This window comes from Amblyomma mixtum, chromosome 1 (assembly GCF_055824585.1).
Source record: "Amblyomma mixtum isolate Tamu chromosome 1, ASM5582458v1, whole genome shotgun sequence".
Lineage (NCBI taxonomy): Eukaryota > Metazoa > Arthropoda > Arachnida > Ixodida > Ixodidae > Amblyomma > Amblyomma mixtum.
The window spans coordinates 210018430-210034910 of record NC_143012.1 but is presented as its reverse complement, the minus strand read 5'-3'; the positions used below and the strand labels follow the sequence as shown (position 1 = coordinate 210034910).

General features: G+C 48.5%; 1 protein-coding gene across 1 annotated transcript; it reads right to left on the bottom strand.

Annotated features, from left to right (window-relative positions):
- Window positions 1–13801: 13801 nt before the first annotated feature.
- LOC149370769 (uncharacterized) lies at window positions 13802–16270 on the bottom strand. Its single transcript, XM_089584018.1, has 3 exons — window positions 15373–16270; window positions 14217–15217; window positions 13802–14035 (listed from the first exon to the last, which is right to left on the bottom strand). The coding sequence occupies exons 1-3, from the start codon at window positions 16268–16270 to the stop codon at window positions 13802–13804; spliced, it is 2133 nt and encodes a 710-aa protein (XP_089440144.1).
- Window positions 16271–16481: the final 211 nt, after the last annotated feature.

Sequence of the window (16481 nt, the reverse complement as noted above, 5' to 3'; positions counted from 1 at the left end):
TAAATAAAGATAAAATAAATGTCGCAGTCGCAGCAGGAATTCTGCGGCTTTATTTTTGTTGCTACTTTGCCTACTTTGAAGATGTTTGTGGCCGCATCAGGTAGCAGGCAACCAGGAGTGTAGCTCTCTTAGAATAAAGATAAAATCGATCATTGAGCACGCGAATGAGTCCCAAGCTCTGCCGTGGTAAGAGTCACGAGCAAGGACACACGACCGACATCTATCGATGAAGGCGAGAGGAAAGGGGCGCATTCTTAAAGGCATCGAGGGCATGAAAGTACATGCTTCTGTGCGCTCCGTCGGAACAAAGAGGAGAATGCGAAGTGGCCCCGGAGGTGGCGATGGTATGGTGCGTCAGGCACGCGCGATCGGATTTCTTCGGTGGCTTCCAGAGCGTGAGGTCCGCATCCCATACCTCAGGCGGCCGGCATACTTCGCCGGAAAGCGTGGCAGAGGCAGCGCTCGTCACTGTGGATAGACTATAGAAGCGGATGCCGCGCTGTATAGGCCATAAAATCTTCTTCTCTCTCTCTCCCTTCCTCTAGCTCTTTCTGTCTCCCTTGCTGTATTTCGTCTCACTGGCTGCAATCGACCCGTTCCACCATCTCGTGTTCCCTTATACGTCAAGGTAAGGCATTTTGCTTAGTGGAAGCCGGATAGAAAAGCTGAATCAGGTGTGCCGCGATCTGCAATGGCAGTGCTGATTATTCTGATCCTTAGACTTCTTTCTGTTGTACAGTTTCACGTTTTCTTATTTACGCGGAATTGAGGGTGTATTAACTTACCACGATACGAAAATAGCGTGGCTGTTTGGCTAATCTGTCATATCTTTTTCCCGCTCTTGATTTAGTACTGTCCGGGTCTGCGACGCCCGCCAACAAAAAAATGTCAGCAAAAGGAATTACAAAAAGGCGACAGCGCTGTAAATAACAAGATAGCTCATCTTCTGACAGTGCGCGAATGGAGCGGGTAGAAAACTGCGCGTGCTTCCGCATGAAAATCTATGCTACCGCTGCGCCTTTATCTAGCTTAATACAGGCCGGCTATCTCTGTCACAGTTCAAAACTTTTCTCTTTGTTTTATCTCCGCGTGCTTTTGCATTAACTACTGCAAGCATCACCTACTTCACTCGGCGACACACTGTACTGCTTCCTCCAGTTCACTTCTAGTTAAGCTTATTGCGCAGTTATTTCTACTTCACTTCGTCCTTTGCGAACATGCACTTAATTTCTGGAAGGGGCCGAAAACATACCGAATGGAGCAGAGAACGAATAAAGCAGTGAACGTTATCCTTTCCTCTTTAGACATCCAAAGAAAAAATCACGCTCACAAAACCTTTGCAGCTTGTGTAGCTGAGCAAGGTACAGCATTGTCACAGGTCTTCAGACCACAAAACTTCCTGTTCCGTTGTGTAGTGTAGCTTTTATGCGATACCAGAAGTTACAAATCTCCCAAGAGGGAGCGACGATTCTTTTTTCTCCCGTGGACCTTTCGACTTTCGGGGGTCCCGGTAAGTATTCGGTTGTGGCCTGAAGGCATTTGAACAAAGCTCTGCGTCTTTCTTTGAAACCTGTTGAGTTCATTATGGCATGGCGAACATATGGAAGATTACTAATGCTCACATGTGAGTCTACGTTTGTCGTTTTACGATTTACGAAGCACGAACAGTCAGAAACCAGTTGGTGGCTTCATTATCAGTAGCTCCTAGAAAATATAGCGCCTCCCGTTTTTAGCATACCAGTCGAGAAAATTCACAGGTAGCTTTGTCTGTTTGATGCTTTCATGTAGAAAGAAAAAAGTTTGCAACATAAAACTGGGCTTCCCTTCTCCACATGTTTAAGGGAGGCGTAGCGCGAAAAAAGACAGGGACGAGAGAGACACAAGACACAGGACCAGCGCTAACTTACAACTGAAAAATATGAAGCGAATTCCCGAGCTCGAGGAACCAAACGCGCATGCCCAGCAACAACTGATTAGATGAAGCGGAAAGATAAACCTAACCTAGCACGACTCGAATACGACCTAATCACCATGAAGAGAGCTGGACAGCCCCGTGCCAAACCTTCGAGCGGTAACGCGGAAGCGACTACTTAAAATTTAGAAAGATGGATTCCTTTCGAAGCAGAACTACCGACGTTTCACTGATGCACTTATCTCTTCCCAGCTTATGAATGAATGAAGCCTCAAGAACCTCCCTTGCTAGCTGTTCTTTAGAGCGACCAAGAACTTTAGTTTTCCCGAAAAGCGGATGACAATCGCAACTTGAACAATGCTTAGGCAGATTCTTACTTTTTTCTGATCTGAGGGACTTAGCATGTTTTCTTAGGCGATCATTGAGGCAACAACCGCTTTGCCCTATATAAACACGGCCACAGCTTAAAGGGATCTCGTACACAACACCTACTTTGCACTAAACAAACTTGGTTACATGATTGACTCTGCAAGCTGGTTTCTTCTGGCTTCGACTTGAAAGTGCACAAAGGCTCGACAATTTGCGAGGAGCTGTGGAGACGACGTCCACACCAAACTTTCCCGCTATCCTTTTCAAGTTATGAGATACGCGGTGAATGTAGGGTACCACCTCGTATTTCTTTTCCTTTTTTTATGTTCTGTTCCATTGCTGTAATCAGGTTTCTTTTTTTGGTTTCGCAACTTCTTAAGCAAACCCTCAACAACAGCAGCGAGCAACGACGCAGGGTAGCGTGCATTCTTGAGGCGCGTAGCCTGCAGATCAAAACTCTCTCGTCCCTGTCTTTTTTCGCGCTACGCCTCTCTTAAACATGCTTTACCAACGGCTCCGAACACTACTCTGCTCCCCTTCTCCACATACCGAGGACCCTGCAGCAGCCGCAGATATTATGTTTTTATTTTTCTCAGAAATGAGGTAAAGGAACCGTACAACCGCTATTCGTTGAAACATGTTCATTATTACGGAGATATAATTGCAAGCAGGTTATATTAGCAGGCTACCAGGTAAATACGTCTTCTCTAAGATGTGAACAGCAGAGAGGATAAGCAACAGAGTGTTGCGAAACAGCGAACATTCGAAACAGCAAGCTGATAACGGTGGGCACGAAAGTGAACATGCCGCTCTGAGTGTTCACGTCACAATGTTTACGCAGAAAAGGCGTAACTCTGACAGCAAGAATGGACAGTTATTAATAATACACTTATTCATTTTCGGAGAGAAAATACGGTTACGTGGCGGCCAGCCGAATAATGAGGCACGATGAACGATGAACGAGAGGTAATTTAATAGCCGCTGGCCTAGCGCGAGTGCTCCGTCCTCTTCTTCTTTTTCTCCACATGAAAATGGCGCTGCCAGTGCCAGCTTCGTCTGCTTCGTCACACTATCGGGGGCCACCGAGAGATCGTCCCGATCAAGGACAAAGAGACGTGCGAAATGGTAACGAGCCTGAGATGACGGCACAGGAGAGAAGGGAAGGTTTTCATTCATTTTTTTTTTTCATTTCATTTATTTATTGGTCTTTGCAGGTTGTGCAGTGCTTGCCGCCACGATGAAAGAGATGAGCGAATGAGTCCTGATCCACGTAGCATTCGAGCCCCTGGTCGCCAGGAGCCGACGGCCTAGGCCCTTGGACGCGCTGAATAGCATGGGCAGGGGGACGATGTCTTCAGATGTGATCGGCGTCGCGGGTCGGTGGGGTCGGTAGGTCGGGTCGGTAAGATCGTCGCATCTGGTTGGTCGTGTCGAATGGCCAGGGCGGGGGACGAGGTGGGGGAGCAACGGCGAGGTCGGTACGAGTCTGAAAGGCTGATGACAGCTGCGCGACGTAGGCCAAGGCCTCATGGCTGAAGACAATGCCTGACAAAGGACGGCGAAGCTCTGAGGCCTGGATGCCGATGATTTCTCAGCACCTCCCCCAAAGTGACGTCCAGCCGAAGAATGAGGCGCGATGAACGATGAACAAGAGACGATTCAATGGCCGGTGGCCTAGCGCGAACGCTCCCTGCCCTGCCACTGCCAGCTTCGTCTTGTTCACAATATGTATTCTGGTGAGATTACTATTCATTTTCGTAGTAAATTTCTTTTGAAGAGATGCGCAGGAGACAGTCTTGCGAAATTCACTTCAGTTTGCAAAAGGCTTCTTATATCAAGCTAATAAAAACAGTTACGCAATTTCAGCTTTGTAAAAAAAAAAGTTTCAAGTTCGAAAAGAATTGCAATGAACACTGTACCTTTCCACGTCGTTAGCTGTCCTCCAGCGTAACCCTTTTATAAAAGGGAGTGCGCTAAATGACAGATCACTCCCTATTTACACCTCCCTGTTTAAAGATTACGAGAGCCAAAGCTTCCTCGAGGTAACGAGCAGGTTCCAATAGAATGCAAGCGTAGCAGATGCAGTAGCAAATTAGGTGGTCGATTGGCGGCATATAGGAACGTTTTGTCGCCCAGTGAATATAAGGAGATTTGTGGTTATTATGTTGAAAAACTATAGAAAGACGCAGTGCGTATGCCAGTATTTCCAATGCGGCGTTCCTTGTGAAAACGCTGTTCGATACTTTCTGGCGACAGTGACCATGTGCCTTGTTTGGCAAAAGTGCGTTTCGATTAATGTCGACCTGTGTAGTGGATTGCTGTAGTGCTTACGATGACTTAAGCATGTGGGATGATTTCACTATTGTTTTCGCAGGAGTACGCCTGCCAAGAAACCTGTTTGCATCCATGCACCCTAAGCCTGTGCCTCATTCACAAACCGGCGCCGGTGTCGACGTGTGATGGAACGGAGCGGCAACTTTTAACGCGGCAGCATTAGAGCTGACGTTGGGAGCAAAGATGGTTTGGTTTATTAGGGTTTAAGGTCCCGAAGCAACTCAGGCTATGAGGGACGCCGTAGTGAAGGGCTCCGGAAATTTCGACCACCTGGAGTTCTTTAACGTGCACTGAAATCGCACATTACACGGGCCTTAAGAATTTAGCTTTCATCGAAATTCAGCCGCCGCGGCCGGGATCGAACCCGCGTGTTTCGGGTCAGCAGCCGAGCGCCGTAACCATTGAGCCACCACGGCTGGGCTTTCGGAGCAAAGAGCCAGGATAGTCGTCATGGTAATTTAGAATTTTTCGGCAGAGGTCCTCACGTCCCACCAGCTAACCAATTAGAGCAAGGAATGACGTCGGACGCAAAGAATTGTGGGATAGGTGGGGTTTCCACTGCGCATCAGTCAGGACGTTTTAAAGTTTTTACCCCTCTGTGCTTGAACGTGTAGTCATTTGACAGGGTGCATGACGTAGCTGGGAAGGGTAGAGGAGCTGTGAAGCAGCGCTTCCCATAAAGAAAGAGACTCCGAGACGTTCGCGTGCGTACTGTAAATTTCTTGTGGAGTTTCGAGGGAAAGCGACTTCTAAAGCGGTCCTGTTCGGCTTCCTAAGTGTTGGTTAGGAGTTTTACCGGGCCTTAAATGCTTTATCGCTGCTCATCCTGTCTGATAAAAAAAAAACTATGCGTTGGCTGGGCGACATAACCATGCACCCAGTGACCGAGCCAGATTGGACGCGACAGCGCTACAGTGGTTAGCGGTGGCACGGCGGCCAAACCGGCCATGCCTGTGAATGATATTTGACTCCTTACCTCCTGTAGTTTTTGTCACCGTTCACACAACGACCGAACATAGTGAAAAAAAGGGCTGAGGCTTAACTTGGTTAAGCCTGGAGAATGAGAAGCATCATCCTGTCGCGTAATTTGGAGGCGCACAACCACAGCGACGGCGCGAGGTGGCCCGCCGTTTCTGCACTGTCGTGACGTCATCGTGTCACATGGTGTGACGTCATGTATCACGTGATTTGGAGGCGCACAACCACGGCGACGGCGCGAGGTGGGCCCCCGTTTCTCTACTGTCGTGACGTCATCGTGTCACGTAGTGTGACGTCATGTGTCACGTGATTTGGAGGCGCATAACCACGGCGAAGGGCTGAAGTGGTAGCTAAAGTAGTATGCTTCGCATAAAAAAAAGCGATGGTGCTCACTTGAACGGCACATCGGAAATGCGTGAACGGCAGCCGTTACGTGATACTCCCATTGACAGCATGCATGTATCATTTATTTTCTTTTATTGTTGGTTCTTGGCGTCTTCTTTCTCGTCACCTTCGTTTAACGCCGCGACATCGCTGATTTACTACTTTGCGTTCATAAATCCCTGTGAGTCTTCATACGACTTCCAACACAGTTCTGCAGCGGCTAAGCGATGCGCCACTGCCCTGTGATGAAAGGTACTGCCATTGGTGGGGTTGTACGACTCAGGTAGATCTTCCTCGAAACCTCTTTGGAGCAATCATTCATTTAACTGCCACCTTTCGCAGTAGATAATTGGCTTACGATTCGGCTTACGATGTCAATGCATGTTAAGGAACCCCAGGAAGCCAAAATATCAGGAGCACCATCACTATGGCGTCCCTCATAGCCTGAGCTGGTGTGGCACGATAACCCTTATGAACAATAAACCAATAAAGCATATACCTAGAGGTTCAATTTCTCCTCGATATATATCCCCTCTGTTCCTCACGCTTTAATAAAGAGAAACACTACTAATTACTTACCAGGATTCTCAGACTCTTTAAAATCATTCTATCAATGAACTGAATTAAAGACCCTCAAGTAGAGAGCGTGCCTAAAGCCAAGCTGACTGTTCAACATTACCAGGAATTCGGACAAGCCCTTCTAGTTCCCTTGGCTGCCATCATGTGATACATGGCTTTAAAATTCAAGAGTGCCGACTTGACATCATCTGTAACGTAAGAAAGAGAATAACCTAGTGCCTCCCATTGAAGCTCAGTTGGCGGCTAGGCGCAGCGGCATTAGTCGGCCGCTGTCCCGAATTCTTGGTAATGAAGCTATTTGCTGCACAATGGAAATGGTCTGTTTTCTTCTTTCACTGAAAGCATATAAAAATCTACAAGTAGCAAGAAAACTGAAACTTCATGAGGTATGGTTCGCGCTGAGTCGAATACCGCAAACATAACTCCTGCCGTTTCAGTTCAAACGTTTCTACGGGCCCAGCACACTCCACGAACGTAATGGTTTCGCTCTTGCTTTATTTGTCTTAACTTTTGTTTATTTCACATACATTTGCTACGAACCGTTTCCTTCTCCTTCGGAACGTTCCGAAGAACATAGACAGGAAGGCAGAACACTGGTTCACTCCCTTAGACCTTCTCAAACGGGTCTTCTCATCGGCACAGCATTTGTCGCTGATGTAATACTTTCATTGTTTTTGCTTTCGTTCTCCCTTCAGGTCTAGCGCTATCTTCGCTGAAACTATTTTAAGTACTCGCTGCTCTTGGTGTTACTCTACAACACACATTCATCTGCGGCTTTTCTTTCGGTAGCAGGCTGATATTTCTGCGCCTCATGGCGCTCAGGAATTTCGATTTGTTTTGTGCGTAAGAGCAAGAGAACGGCTCGTTGGAGAAGGGACAAGTAATTGCCGGCTTTTGATCTCCGTGCTCTGGCTTTGGGAACTCCTATGACGTAATTTTCTCGGCTACTTTACTGCTCTATCATCCACAAGGATTGCACCTTCTCCTCTATGTACATGTATCTTACTGGTTAATTTCCTTTCCTCAAGTACTATTTTCATTTTCTACATTACGGCCACTCTTCCTCTTTTTCTTTCACTCAGACTTCATCCCTTTCTGTACGGTGCGGCTCAGGAGTCCACCGAGATGACAGATAATTACTGCGCCATTTCCTTTCCTCAAAAGCGTTGTGTTGAAAGGGCAAGGTATCGCGCCGAACTGGTGGTGGAACGCTACGCAACGTGGAGTTCCTGGCAGAATTATAATATGCTGTCGCGTTCCACTCCTAAAGGGAAAGCTTAAGCGTAATTATTTAACAGGTAATTAGTATTTAGTCACTAATCAGTAATTAGCTACTAATTAGTAACTGGTAATTACTTAGTAATTGGTACTTATGTGGGACGCCATCCAGTGGTGACGTCACCAGTGCCACAGAGGCAGTCAAAGTGGTGTGGAAAACGCATTCGCCTCTTCGCCCTCTAGACAGTCAAATTGCCCGCTGAGGTGGTGGTGGCGGTGAAAACATTTATTTAGAAGGGACAGGAGATATGTTTGGATCAGCCCGTAAGGGACCGGTCCTTGCAAACACTAGGTGGAGGTATACCTAGTGTGGGACCCCAGTGGCGGTGGCCGCTGCCAGGGCGCGCCCGACTAAGGCTTGTTGTGCCTGTAAGTCGTGGCAGCCGAGCAGGGCCGCCTCCCAGTCCTCCCGCCTTGGGTTCTCTGGGTCCCTCCACTCCCGCGCAACATGGACACACATACACACGAAGGCAGACAAGAGGCGCGCGCTCGGGCCCTCGAACACCAACACGGATCCAAACAGGGTGTATACTACGTTGACGTGGCAGGGGCGTCACCCACTGGATTCTACACGGCCGCAGTAGTTCACCAGGATCAATGCGCTAACGGGCTCTCCTTTCGAGCTCGTAATTCAGCACAGGCCGAGGAAGTAGCCATTGCGCTTGCCGCCTCGGACTTGAATTCGAAGGTAATCGTGACAGATTCGCGTCGAGCCTGTCAACACTACCTGGCTGGCGAGATTTCACCTTTAGCCTACAGTATATTAAAGCGCGCAATGAGGAAATCGGACCCTTTGCCCAAACGCATAGTTTGAACTCCAGGCCATCAGGGCGTTAGAGGTAATGAGGCTGCGGACGCGGCTGCCCGAGCGCTTACCTACCGGCACCTCATCCAAGCTCTTCCGGCTCGGAGATTGTGCAACCGCTTCGGCGGTTCAGAGAAATTCTGGACTACTATTGCGAACGCCATCAGCTTTTCCCGGTCCCGGCTAAGGGCCTAAGTAAAGCTGATGAGCGAACTCTGAGGCGCTTGCAGACCAACACTCTGTTGTGTCCTGCAATAGTGAAACATTTCGACCCCAAAATTGATGGGCGCTGCCCTCACTGTGGGGAAGTATCTGATACCTTCCACATGGTTTGGGCCTGTCAAAAGAATCCTTCCCTTCCCCCCAATCCTTCCCCTTCCCGAGAGGCATGGGAGGCAGCCCTGCTCAACTGCTCGGGGCTGGAGTCTCAAAGGGCTCTAGTCCAACGGGCGCGAGTAGCGGCTTTGTCCAGCGGGATCCCGGACTAAGGACTCCACCTATGTAAAGGGCCATTTTTGGTCTGCAAACTCTCCTTTTGCTTATTAAAAAGTTTTCACCACCACCACCACCCGGGTTGGGTTGGGGATGGGGGGAGTGGCCGGGTTGGAAGGGCAGGCCCACACCATATGATAAGTGTCCGAGGACACCGCACTACAGTGCGGGCACCAGAAGCTAAAAGAGGGGTCAAAATGTTTTAGTGCTGCCGGGCGCAGCAATGTATTGGTGAGAAGGTGGAGAAGGAGCCGCTCATCCATCTTCTTGAGGCCTTTACATGGGCTAGGGTAAAGGCGATGACTATCTTGGTAATAGGTTGCAATAGGTCGGGTTCCTGATCTGGGGGGAGGAGAAAACAGCCCGGTGAGAGAGCGCGCGGGCGGCTCCGTCCGCTGCCTCGTTTCCTGCCAACCCCTGATGAGCAGGGGCCTATACGAGCAGGGGCCCGTATCCCGTATGCAATTTTGAGATTCGATATGCTAGGAAGGGAGTGCAGCTTTGTTTGACGTTCTGACAAGCCCCTCGCGAGTCGGTGATTATGTATTTTGAATCGGAATGTGAGGCCGCGAGGTCAATCGCGACCTCTTCTGCACGGCGGCCGTGTGCCATCCCCAGTGGTGAGGGCCGGAGGCGTCCACGTAGTATACACCTGTTTTGTTGCCGTAAATACTACGTGGATGGGGCACCAAGTCGGCTCTCCAGTGCGCCGCAGCTAGAACTTCGCAGCCGGTAGACCACCTGCGAACGGCGGCAAGTGATTGACGTCATACAAGTTGCAAGAGCTTGCAGGCCTTGCTGCGGTGATCGCTATCGGGTGTAGAGAAAAGTGGCGCCTGCTCGCCGGTTCTTCGGTACAGCTATGGAAGACTCGGACTCTGCGGCACCAAATCGGCTCTTCAACGCACCGCAGCTAGACTTCGCGGCCGAACGGCAGTTGGCGGTCGGTAATGTGACTACTGACGTCATACCAGAGCGAGATATGGGGTACCAACTCGGCTCTTCAGCGCGCCGCAGCTAGAACTTCGCGGCCGGTCGACCACCTGCGAACGGCGGCAAGCGATTGACGTCATACAAGTTGAAAGAGCTTGCAGGCCTTGCTTAGTAATGTGCACCACCCATAAGCGAAACACATAGCGTAGCCAAGGGGATATTGCTTTCGCAATTACCTAGGCTTAAGCAAAGCTAAGCCCCAGCAAATTTCCTTTTGCCCACCTGATCAGGTACCCGGTTTTAATTCCGATCAATACCTTCAAAGATGTTACAACCTACTGCCAAGATAGTCATCGCCTTTACCCTCGCCGATGTAAAGGCCTAAAGAAGGTGGATGAGCGGCTCCTTCTCCGCGTTCTCCCCAATACATTGCCCTGCCTGGCAGCACTAAAACATTTTGACCCCTGCTTTAGCGGCAGCAGCCCGCACTGTAGGGCGCGGTCTTCTGACACCTGTCACATGGTGTGGGCCTGCCTCTCCAGCTCGGCTATTCTCCGCTTCCCCAACCTAATACGGGAGGACTGGGAGGTGACCCTGCTCGGCTGCCACGAATTATACGCCCAGAAAGCCTTAGTCTGGCGCACCCGGGTTGTTGTTGCGACTGAGAGAAAAATCAAAATGGTCTGGCTTAGCTTATGGTTAAGCCTAGGATGCGAAGCATAGTCGGAATCGGTGAGACATTCTTGAGTCTGCAGTAAAACCATTTCTTCTGCGTGATGCTCCTTTCGTTTCTCACGTTGCTTTTTCCGGTAAGCACGCTCCTTTACAAGGCGCTGTTCCCGCTGTTCAGGGGTTTCTTCAGCACGCATTTTCCGCTTGGTAGCATTTCGCCGCTCGCACCGAGTAGAAGTACTCGAAGCTTCATCCTTCACCTCGGCATCGGTTGTCGAACGCTGCCGTCTAGCTGGATACTGTGCACGTCGCTTGGCAAGCCGTACTTCTCGTTCTTCTCCCGTTCCCGTGGCTCTTTGTAACTTGCGCTTTGCGGTCTGGCGAGCCGCCCTCTCCCTGGCCGACATCTCGCTGCTCAACTACAGTGTACTAGAATAGGGGCAGTGTGTTCAGGAGCGCTTGCCGCTGAGGCGCTTCATGCAGAAAGCACGAGATGGCGCTACAGGAGCATGGGCTGTACGGAACCAACGGCGCAGCGCTGGCGCTGCGCGTTTTTAGAAGTGTTGTAATCATCCTCCGCCTCGAACAGACGTGCAAATGCTCGGAGGATGTGGAGATGCATGCTTGGAACTGACGTTCACATAAGAGATTAATTATATGTGTACTTTAGCGCATCACAACGCTCATTAGACGGATTTATTAACAAACCTGACAGCAAAGGGTTTGGAGACACCGAAATAGTGGGGTAAAGCCGTTAAATCTGTTGAGCCACGCTACAACGTAACCAGAAGTTATTCGAACGTAAAAAAAACATTGATTAATGGGTTTAATATCCGCAAGCAACACTCGCGCTTCAAGTAGCACCGTAGTAAAGGGCTTCGATTGAGTTGAAGCAACTCGGATTCCAGGTGCATTTTCTTGCGCAGTTCGCACTCATAAAAATGCAGCCGCTGTTGTAGAAAACACAATACTGTACACGGCCCAAAGCCAAAGGCCTTCCCTGCTTGGTATTTACCTTCTTTCGCGGTAAACATGGTAAACATTTGTCCCTCGTTCTATCCTCCGGTTTCGCGAATTACCCGCAATGACTGGATTTGCACAGTTTATTCGTGGCTTTTATTTACGTCATGAAGAGCTCCCCAACGTCAGGCTCATGTGCGAGTCTGAGACACACCAACATCACACATTTGAATGAAAGGAATAAAACAGGTAGGAAAGAGGCCAAGTAAAAGGGATTAAACACAGAAAAAGAGCGAGTACATTCCAATCCAAACAACGGAGACCTCCAGCGGAATTAATGTGCTTAAATGAATTCCTTAATTCATTTTTGAATTATATTTAAAAAATTGGCTTTGGAATGCACAAAAAAAAGCCGTGTATTTAGATAAAAAAAAACGCAAAGGAGCGTCAGCATATGTGTTGCACAAGCCTGCTAAGAACAACGGCTAACTTTCAAGTGCAATTTCCTTTTTCGTCGTGCTTCTCTTGACTGATTAAGACCTTTAACGTAAAAGTGCAGCCTTGTTAAGACATAAAAGCGCACTACTGCTGATGTGAAATCATCAGCATGCAATTTGCACCCTATGGTATAGCCATACTTGGCTTTCACTAGAATCATGACATCGACTATGCTGTCGCTGCAGAGCTCCTCTTGGCTGAAGAAGATTGTAAATATCCCCTCAAGTTTCTTTACTGCTTCAAAAAGCAACTTGGAGGGATACAGCAAGCCTCCCCTATCACAAATTTCTGTGAATTTTGAGACTCTGCTGCTGACATTTGAGTTCTGCAAAAGAAGAGAGCGGCAGTGCTCACATTTGTTGCGAGTAAGAAATTTCCGCGCAACATACCCTGCCATGTAATGAACGAGGCGGTCATCGCTCTTTTCCTCCACGTAAGCCCGGTGCTCAGCTGGAGTACTGTTTAGCCTTTGTTCTACCACCGTCAGATTTCCAGCTTCAACTAACTCATCAAGAGATGCAACGTTCCCTTCCATATCAGATTTATCAGGTGAGTGAAGTAGCGAGACCAAATCTTCATTGGCCTCAGTGTTGCCTGTTTGCATTGCTTTTGCCAAGTTATAGAAAGACAGGCAGTTGACGACAATCAAGAATTGAGATGGCGTTGGGTGGTCGTTGGATCCACACGACTGCCTCACAATACCAAAGAAGTTCTCCAACTTATCTTGACTTAGTCGAGATGTTAATAGGTATTTAAAACCCTCTCCCCCCAAATACTCTAACAAGGCCAAAGTGCTGCACAGTGTCACACGGAGCCCATCTGCCGTCGACTGGCTCAAGAAGCCGCCAACTCCTTTTGCATGTGATTCCCAGCGAGACAAAAACTCGAGGAATTCCTTCACAGTCTTCACATTTTCGGATCCTGGACGAAGGACTTTGGCTGGGAACCGAGAAGTCATGATCTTGATCAGCTTGTTGATAGCCCTGAAACAGTGCGAAGTTCATAAATAGGCTAAAGTTATCATTTATCTGCAACGCTTGTAAGGGAAACTAGGAACACAGTTGATATGCACGTTCCTGAAGGCGGTAATTCTGAACAGCGCTCACCCACCACAGTGGTTCATTGGCTACGGTTTTCTGTTGCTCAACATGAAGTGGTATCCAGCGGCGGTTATATTCGTATGGGGGCACATTGCAAACATCTATGTGCTTATATTGTTGTGTGCAGTTAGGAATCTCAGGTGGACTAAATTATTCCACAATTTTCGATTACGGCGCTCCTCAAAGCCCACTGTGCCACTTCGTGGTGCATAACCCCATCAATCAATCAACGACATTCACAAACACATGGGATCCTCAGTAATGGGCTGTGGTTCGACAAGCATAAGAATGTTTTGCAACGAGCACAGAATATAATTATGCATGAAGTTGAAAGGTTTTCCTATTTTAGACAGAAACATTGCGGTGAAGAAAAGTAAGGACGAGAACATGAACAGACCACATTAAAGAAGAAGCAAAGACAGAATGTCACAATGGTAAAGTGCATCTTTAAAAAATTCACTTGTACTCGCCGCTCACTTGTCCTGAAACGTTAATAGTTATTTCTGCTTACGTGAAAAATGATAACGTTGCATCAATCTTCCCCCACGACGATTCCAACGTGTCTTTGTAGAAATTCAGACCATTCAAAACACGGTCCCCAAACAGCTGAAATGCAAGGGTCACTCGCATTCTCTCAAAGCCATTCGGCTGCAGATGTACCAGCGTGAGGCCGGGCATCGCCTTGAGAGTGATGTTCCCGCTGTCAATTCTGAACGCTTGCCTCAAAGGTTGGATGGAAACCTGAAATTATAGTTGTAAGTAGTAAGAGTTTAATGTATACTCACTCGCTCAGTGCAACTCAACAACATTAATCTGCAGGTTATTATAAGCCATCGACATGAAATCGAATAGCAATTAATAAGGCAATAGTCAGGAACAAACCGAATTTAAGTGACACTTCTTATGAAGACAAAATACTTACCATCCCATTCGGAGTGTTCAGTGGGTGGCTGAGCAATGTATTCCTGACACACTTGATTAAGTGGGGAAAGTCAGACAGAAAATGCAGGTGACGAGCAGGATCTACAGGGTGCTCAGACTTGCAAGTCACCTTTCCTGACTCCACACCAATTCCTAAGATCTTCCACATGCGACGGTTCCATGAGGCTCCATCAGATGTAATAAAATCAACAAGAAGTCCACTGGCTTCAGCAAGTACTGTTGCTTCTATTATTATTTTAGCAAGGAGTTCCGCTTTCGCATTTCCTCGAGTGGCAAAGCAACCAATTATTTGCGTCCACTTCCCAGTAAAGGCTATGAACATTACCACCATCCCGTGGTCGCAGGGAACGCTCTCTCCTCCTTCGGTAAAAGAGCCCATGTCGACAAATCCCTCAATATGCCCGGACGACGTCACGTTCAGGTGCTCCGACAGTTTGAGTTCATCGACCAAGAGCCCTCCACGCCTGCTAAATGTGCTCATGTGTCTTGTTTTCTGCTTCAGTTGTCTCAGTATTTTAGTGCTGAAGCCAAAGCCACTCTTGTACAGCTTCAAGTAACGCTTCAGTGTGCTCTTGCTCGGAAGTGAGAGAATATTGTGCTTACGCAAATGCTCGTAGAGTTTGGCACTCTTCATCTTCATAAGGATACATTCTAAGATCCAATCTTTTGAGTACACATTACCCTTCGCACTTTTCTTCTTGGCAGCTGAAAAGCACTGTCGGACACAATCTTGCTGTTTCAAAGGCAGGGATGCAATCTGTTCCTGTAAAACTTCTTCAGGCTTTAGGGAGTTCTCCTCCTGCATTTGCTTCAACCGGTCTTTTAACCGCGCACAGCGAGAAAACAGTCTCCTATTTTTTTGTGCTGCTGCTCGGAGTCTAGCAGCAGTGGTCCGGGTGCGCTTTCTTATCAATCCCTTCAGCCTTGATTTTCGTGACTGAAGTGCCTTTCTGGTGTACCGGCAGGCGATGCATGCTTGTCCTGCAAAGAGCAAGTGAAACAAAACTTTATTCCGGGAATTGAAATTAGTCTGACTTTATAAAAAGTATGGCACACACCATAGTAAATGACTTTGTAAATTATCATGTGCTTGCGTTCATTTATATTCTTTACGCACAGAACACAAAAAATCATACCTTCAGATTGTTCCTTTCCTGCGCATTTTTTGCTGTAGTATGCCCCATTACGGATGGTGACCTGCTGCTCTAGGCCTTCTGTTAAGTTGGACTTGGGCATCTGGCTCGTTGGCAAGGCACCAAGGCAGACACGATGCGAATCAGTTCTAAAAAGAACGTCCGCTGCTTGTTCACGACTCAGAATGGTTCCCTTTTCGACGATGCTGCCGTAGAGATGCGCCGTGTACTTGACTTCAGGCCCGTCGTGCTCTGTAAATATAACCGCCCTTTCACAGACAACTTCTTCGGACTTGCACATTATGAGCTTGCAGTATACAAATCCATTATGGCCCGGCACGTTGTGTGAACTCCAGTACACCGAAGGCACATCGAGAGAGCGAAGGCCTAACACAGAGGTTGCCTCAAACAGCTGCGGTTCAAGTGCGTCGCCTTGCAAATATGGCGTGTCAAGTGAAGCGAGTTCCTTTACTGCGTCATTGTGACTGTTTTGTTCAGTACAAGGCCTCTTGGGATCAGCAGAACACACCGTAGGGCTCTTCCGCTTTCTTGGCGCCCGAGGCGTCGGCGTCTTCTTCGATAAATAGCCCGGCGTGTTTGGTAGGAGCGTAGGTACGGCATCCGACAGCAACTCTGGCTTTCCTCGCGGAATGCGTACCTCTTTCCCCTCTATAATGTGGACGTAATCCCGTAGGATACAAGAAGGATCGAAATGACGCTCGCAGACCGAGCAACTTTCATCAAGGACCTTATCTTTTCGATGCAGGTTTCGTTCCCAAACCTTTCTTTTTCCTTCATCTTTCGGCACGGCGAAGAGGGAAGGCTGCTCGCCTTGGGCCCACTTGTAGCCGGTGTCGCACCCCGGCGCAAAGCAATGATGTTGCCGTCGGCGATTAGGCATTGGCTATCACTCGCGAACACCGCAGCAAAACATCACACTGCTAGCACTGCCCGTGCGGCCGAAACACCCCGTTTCTTCACAAGCAAGGTGGAGCTCAAGAAGCACGCTGCAACCCGCCGCAACACACGGAGAACGCGTCCGTACAGCCGGTGCGACTGCAGCGCCACCGCATACATCCGGGACACTGTCTACGCTGCCGGCTTCACGACGG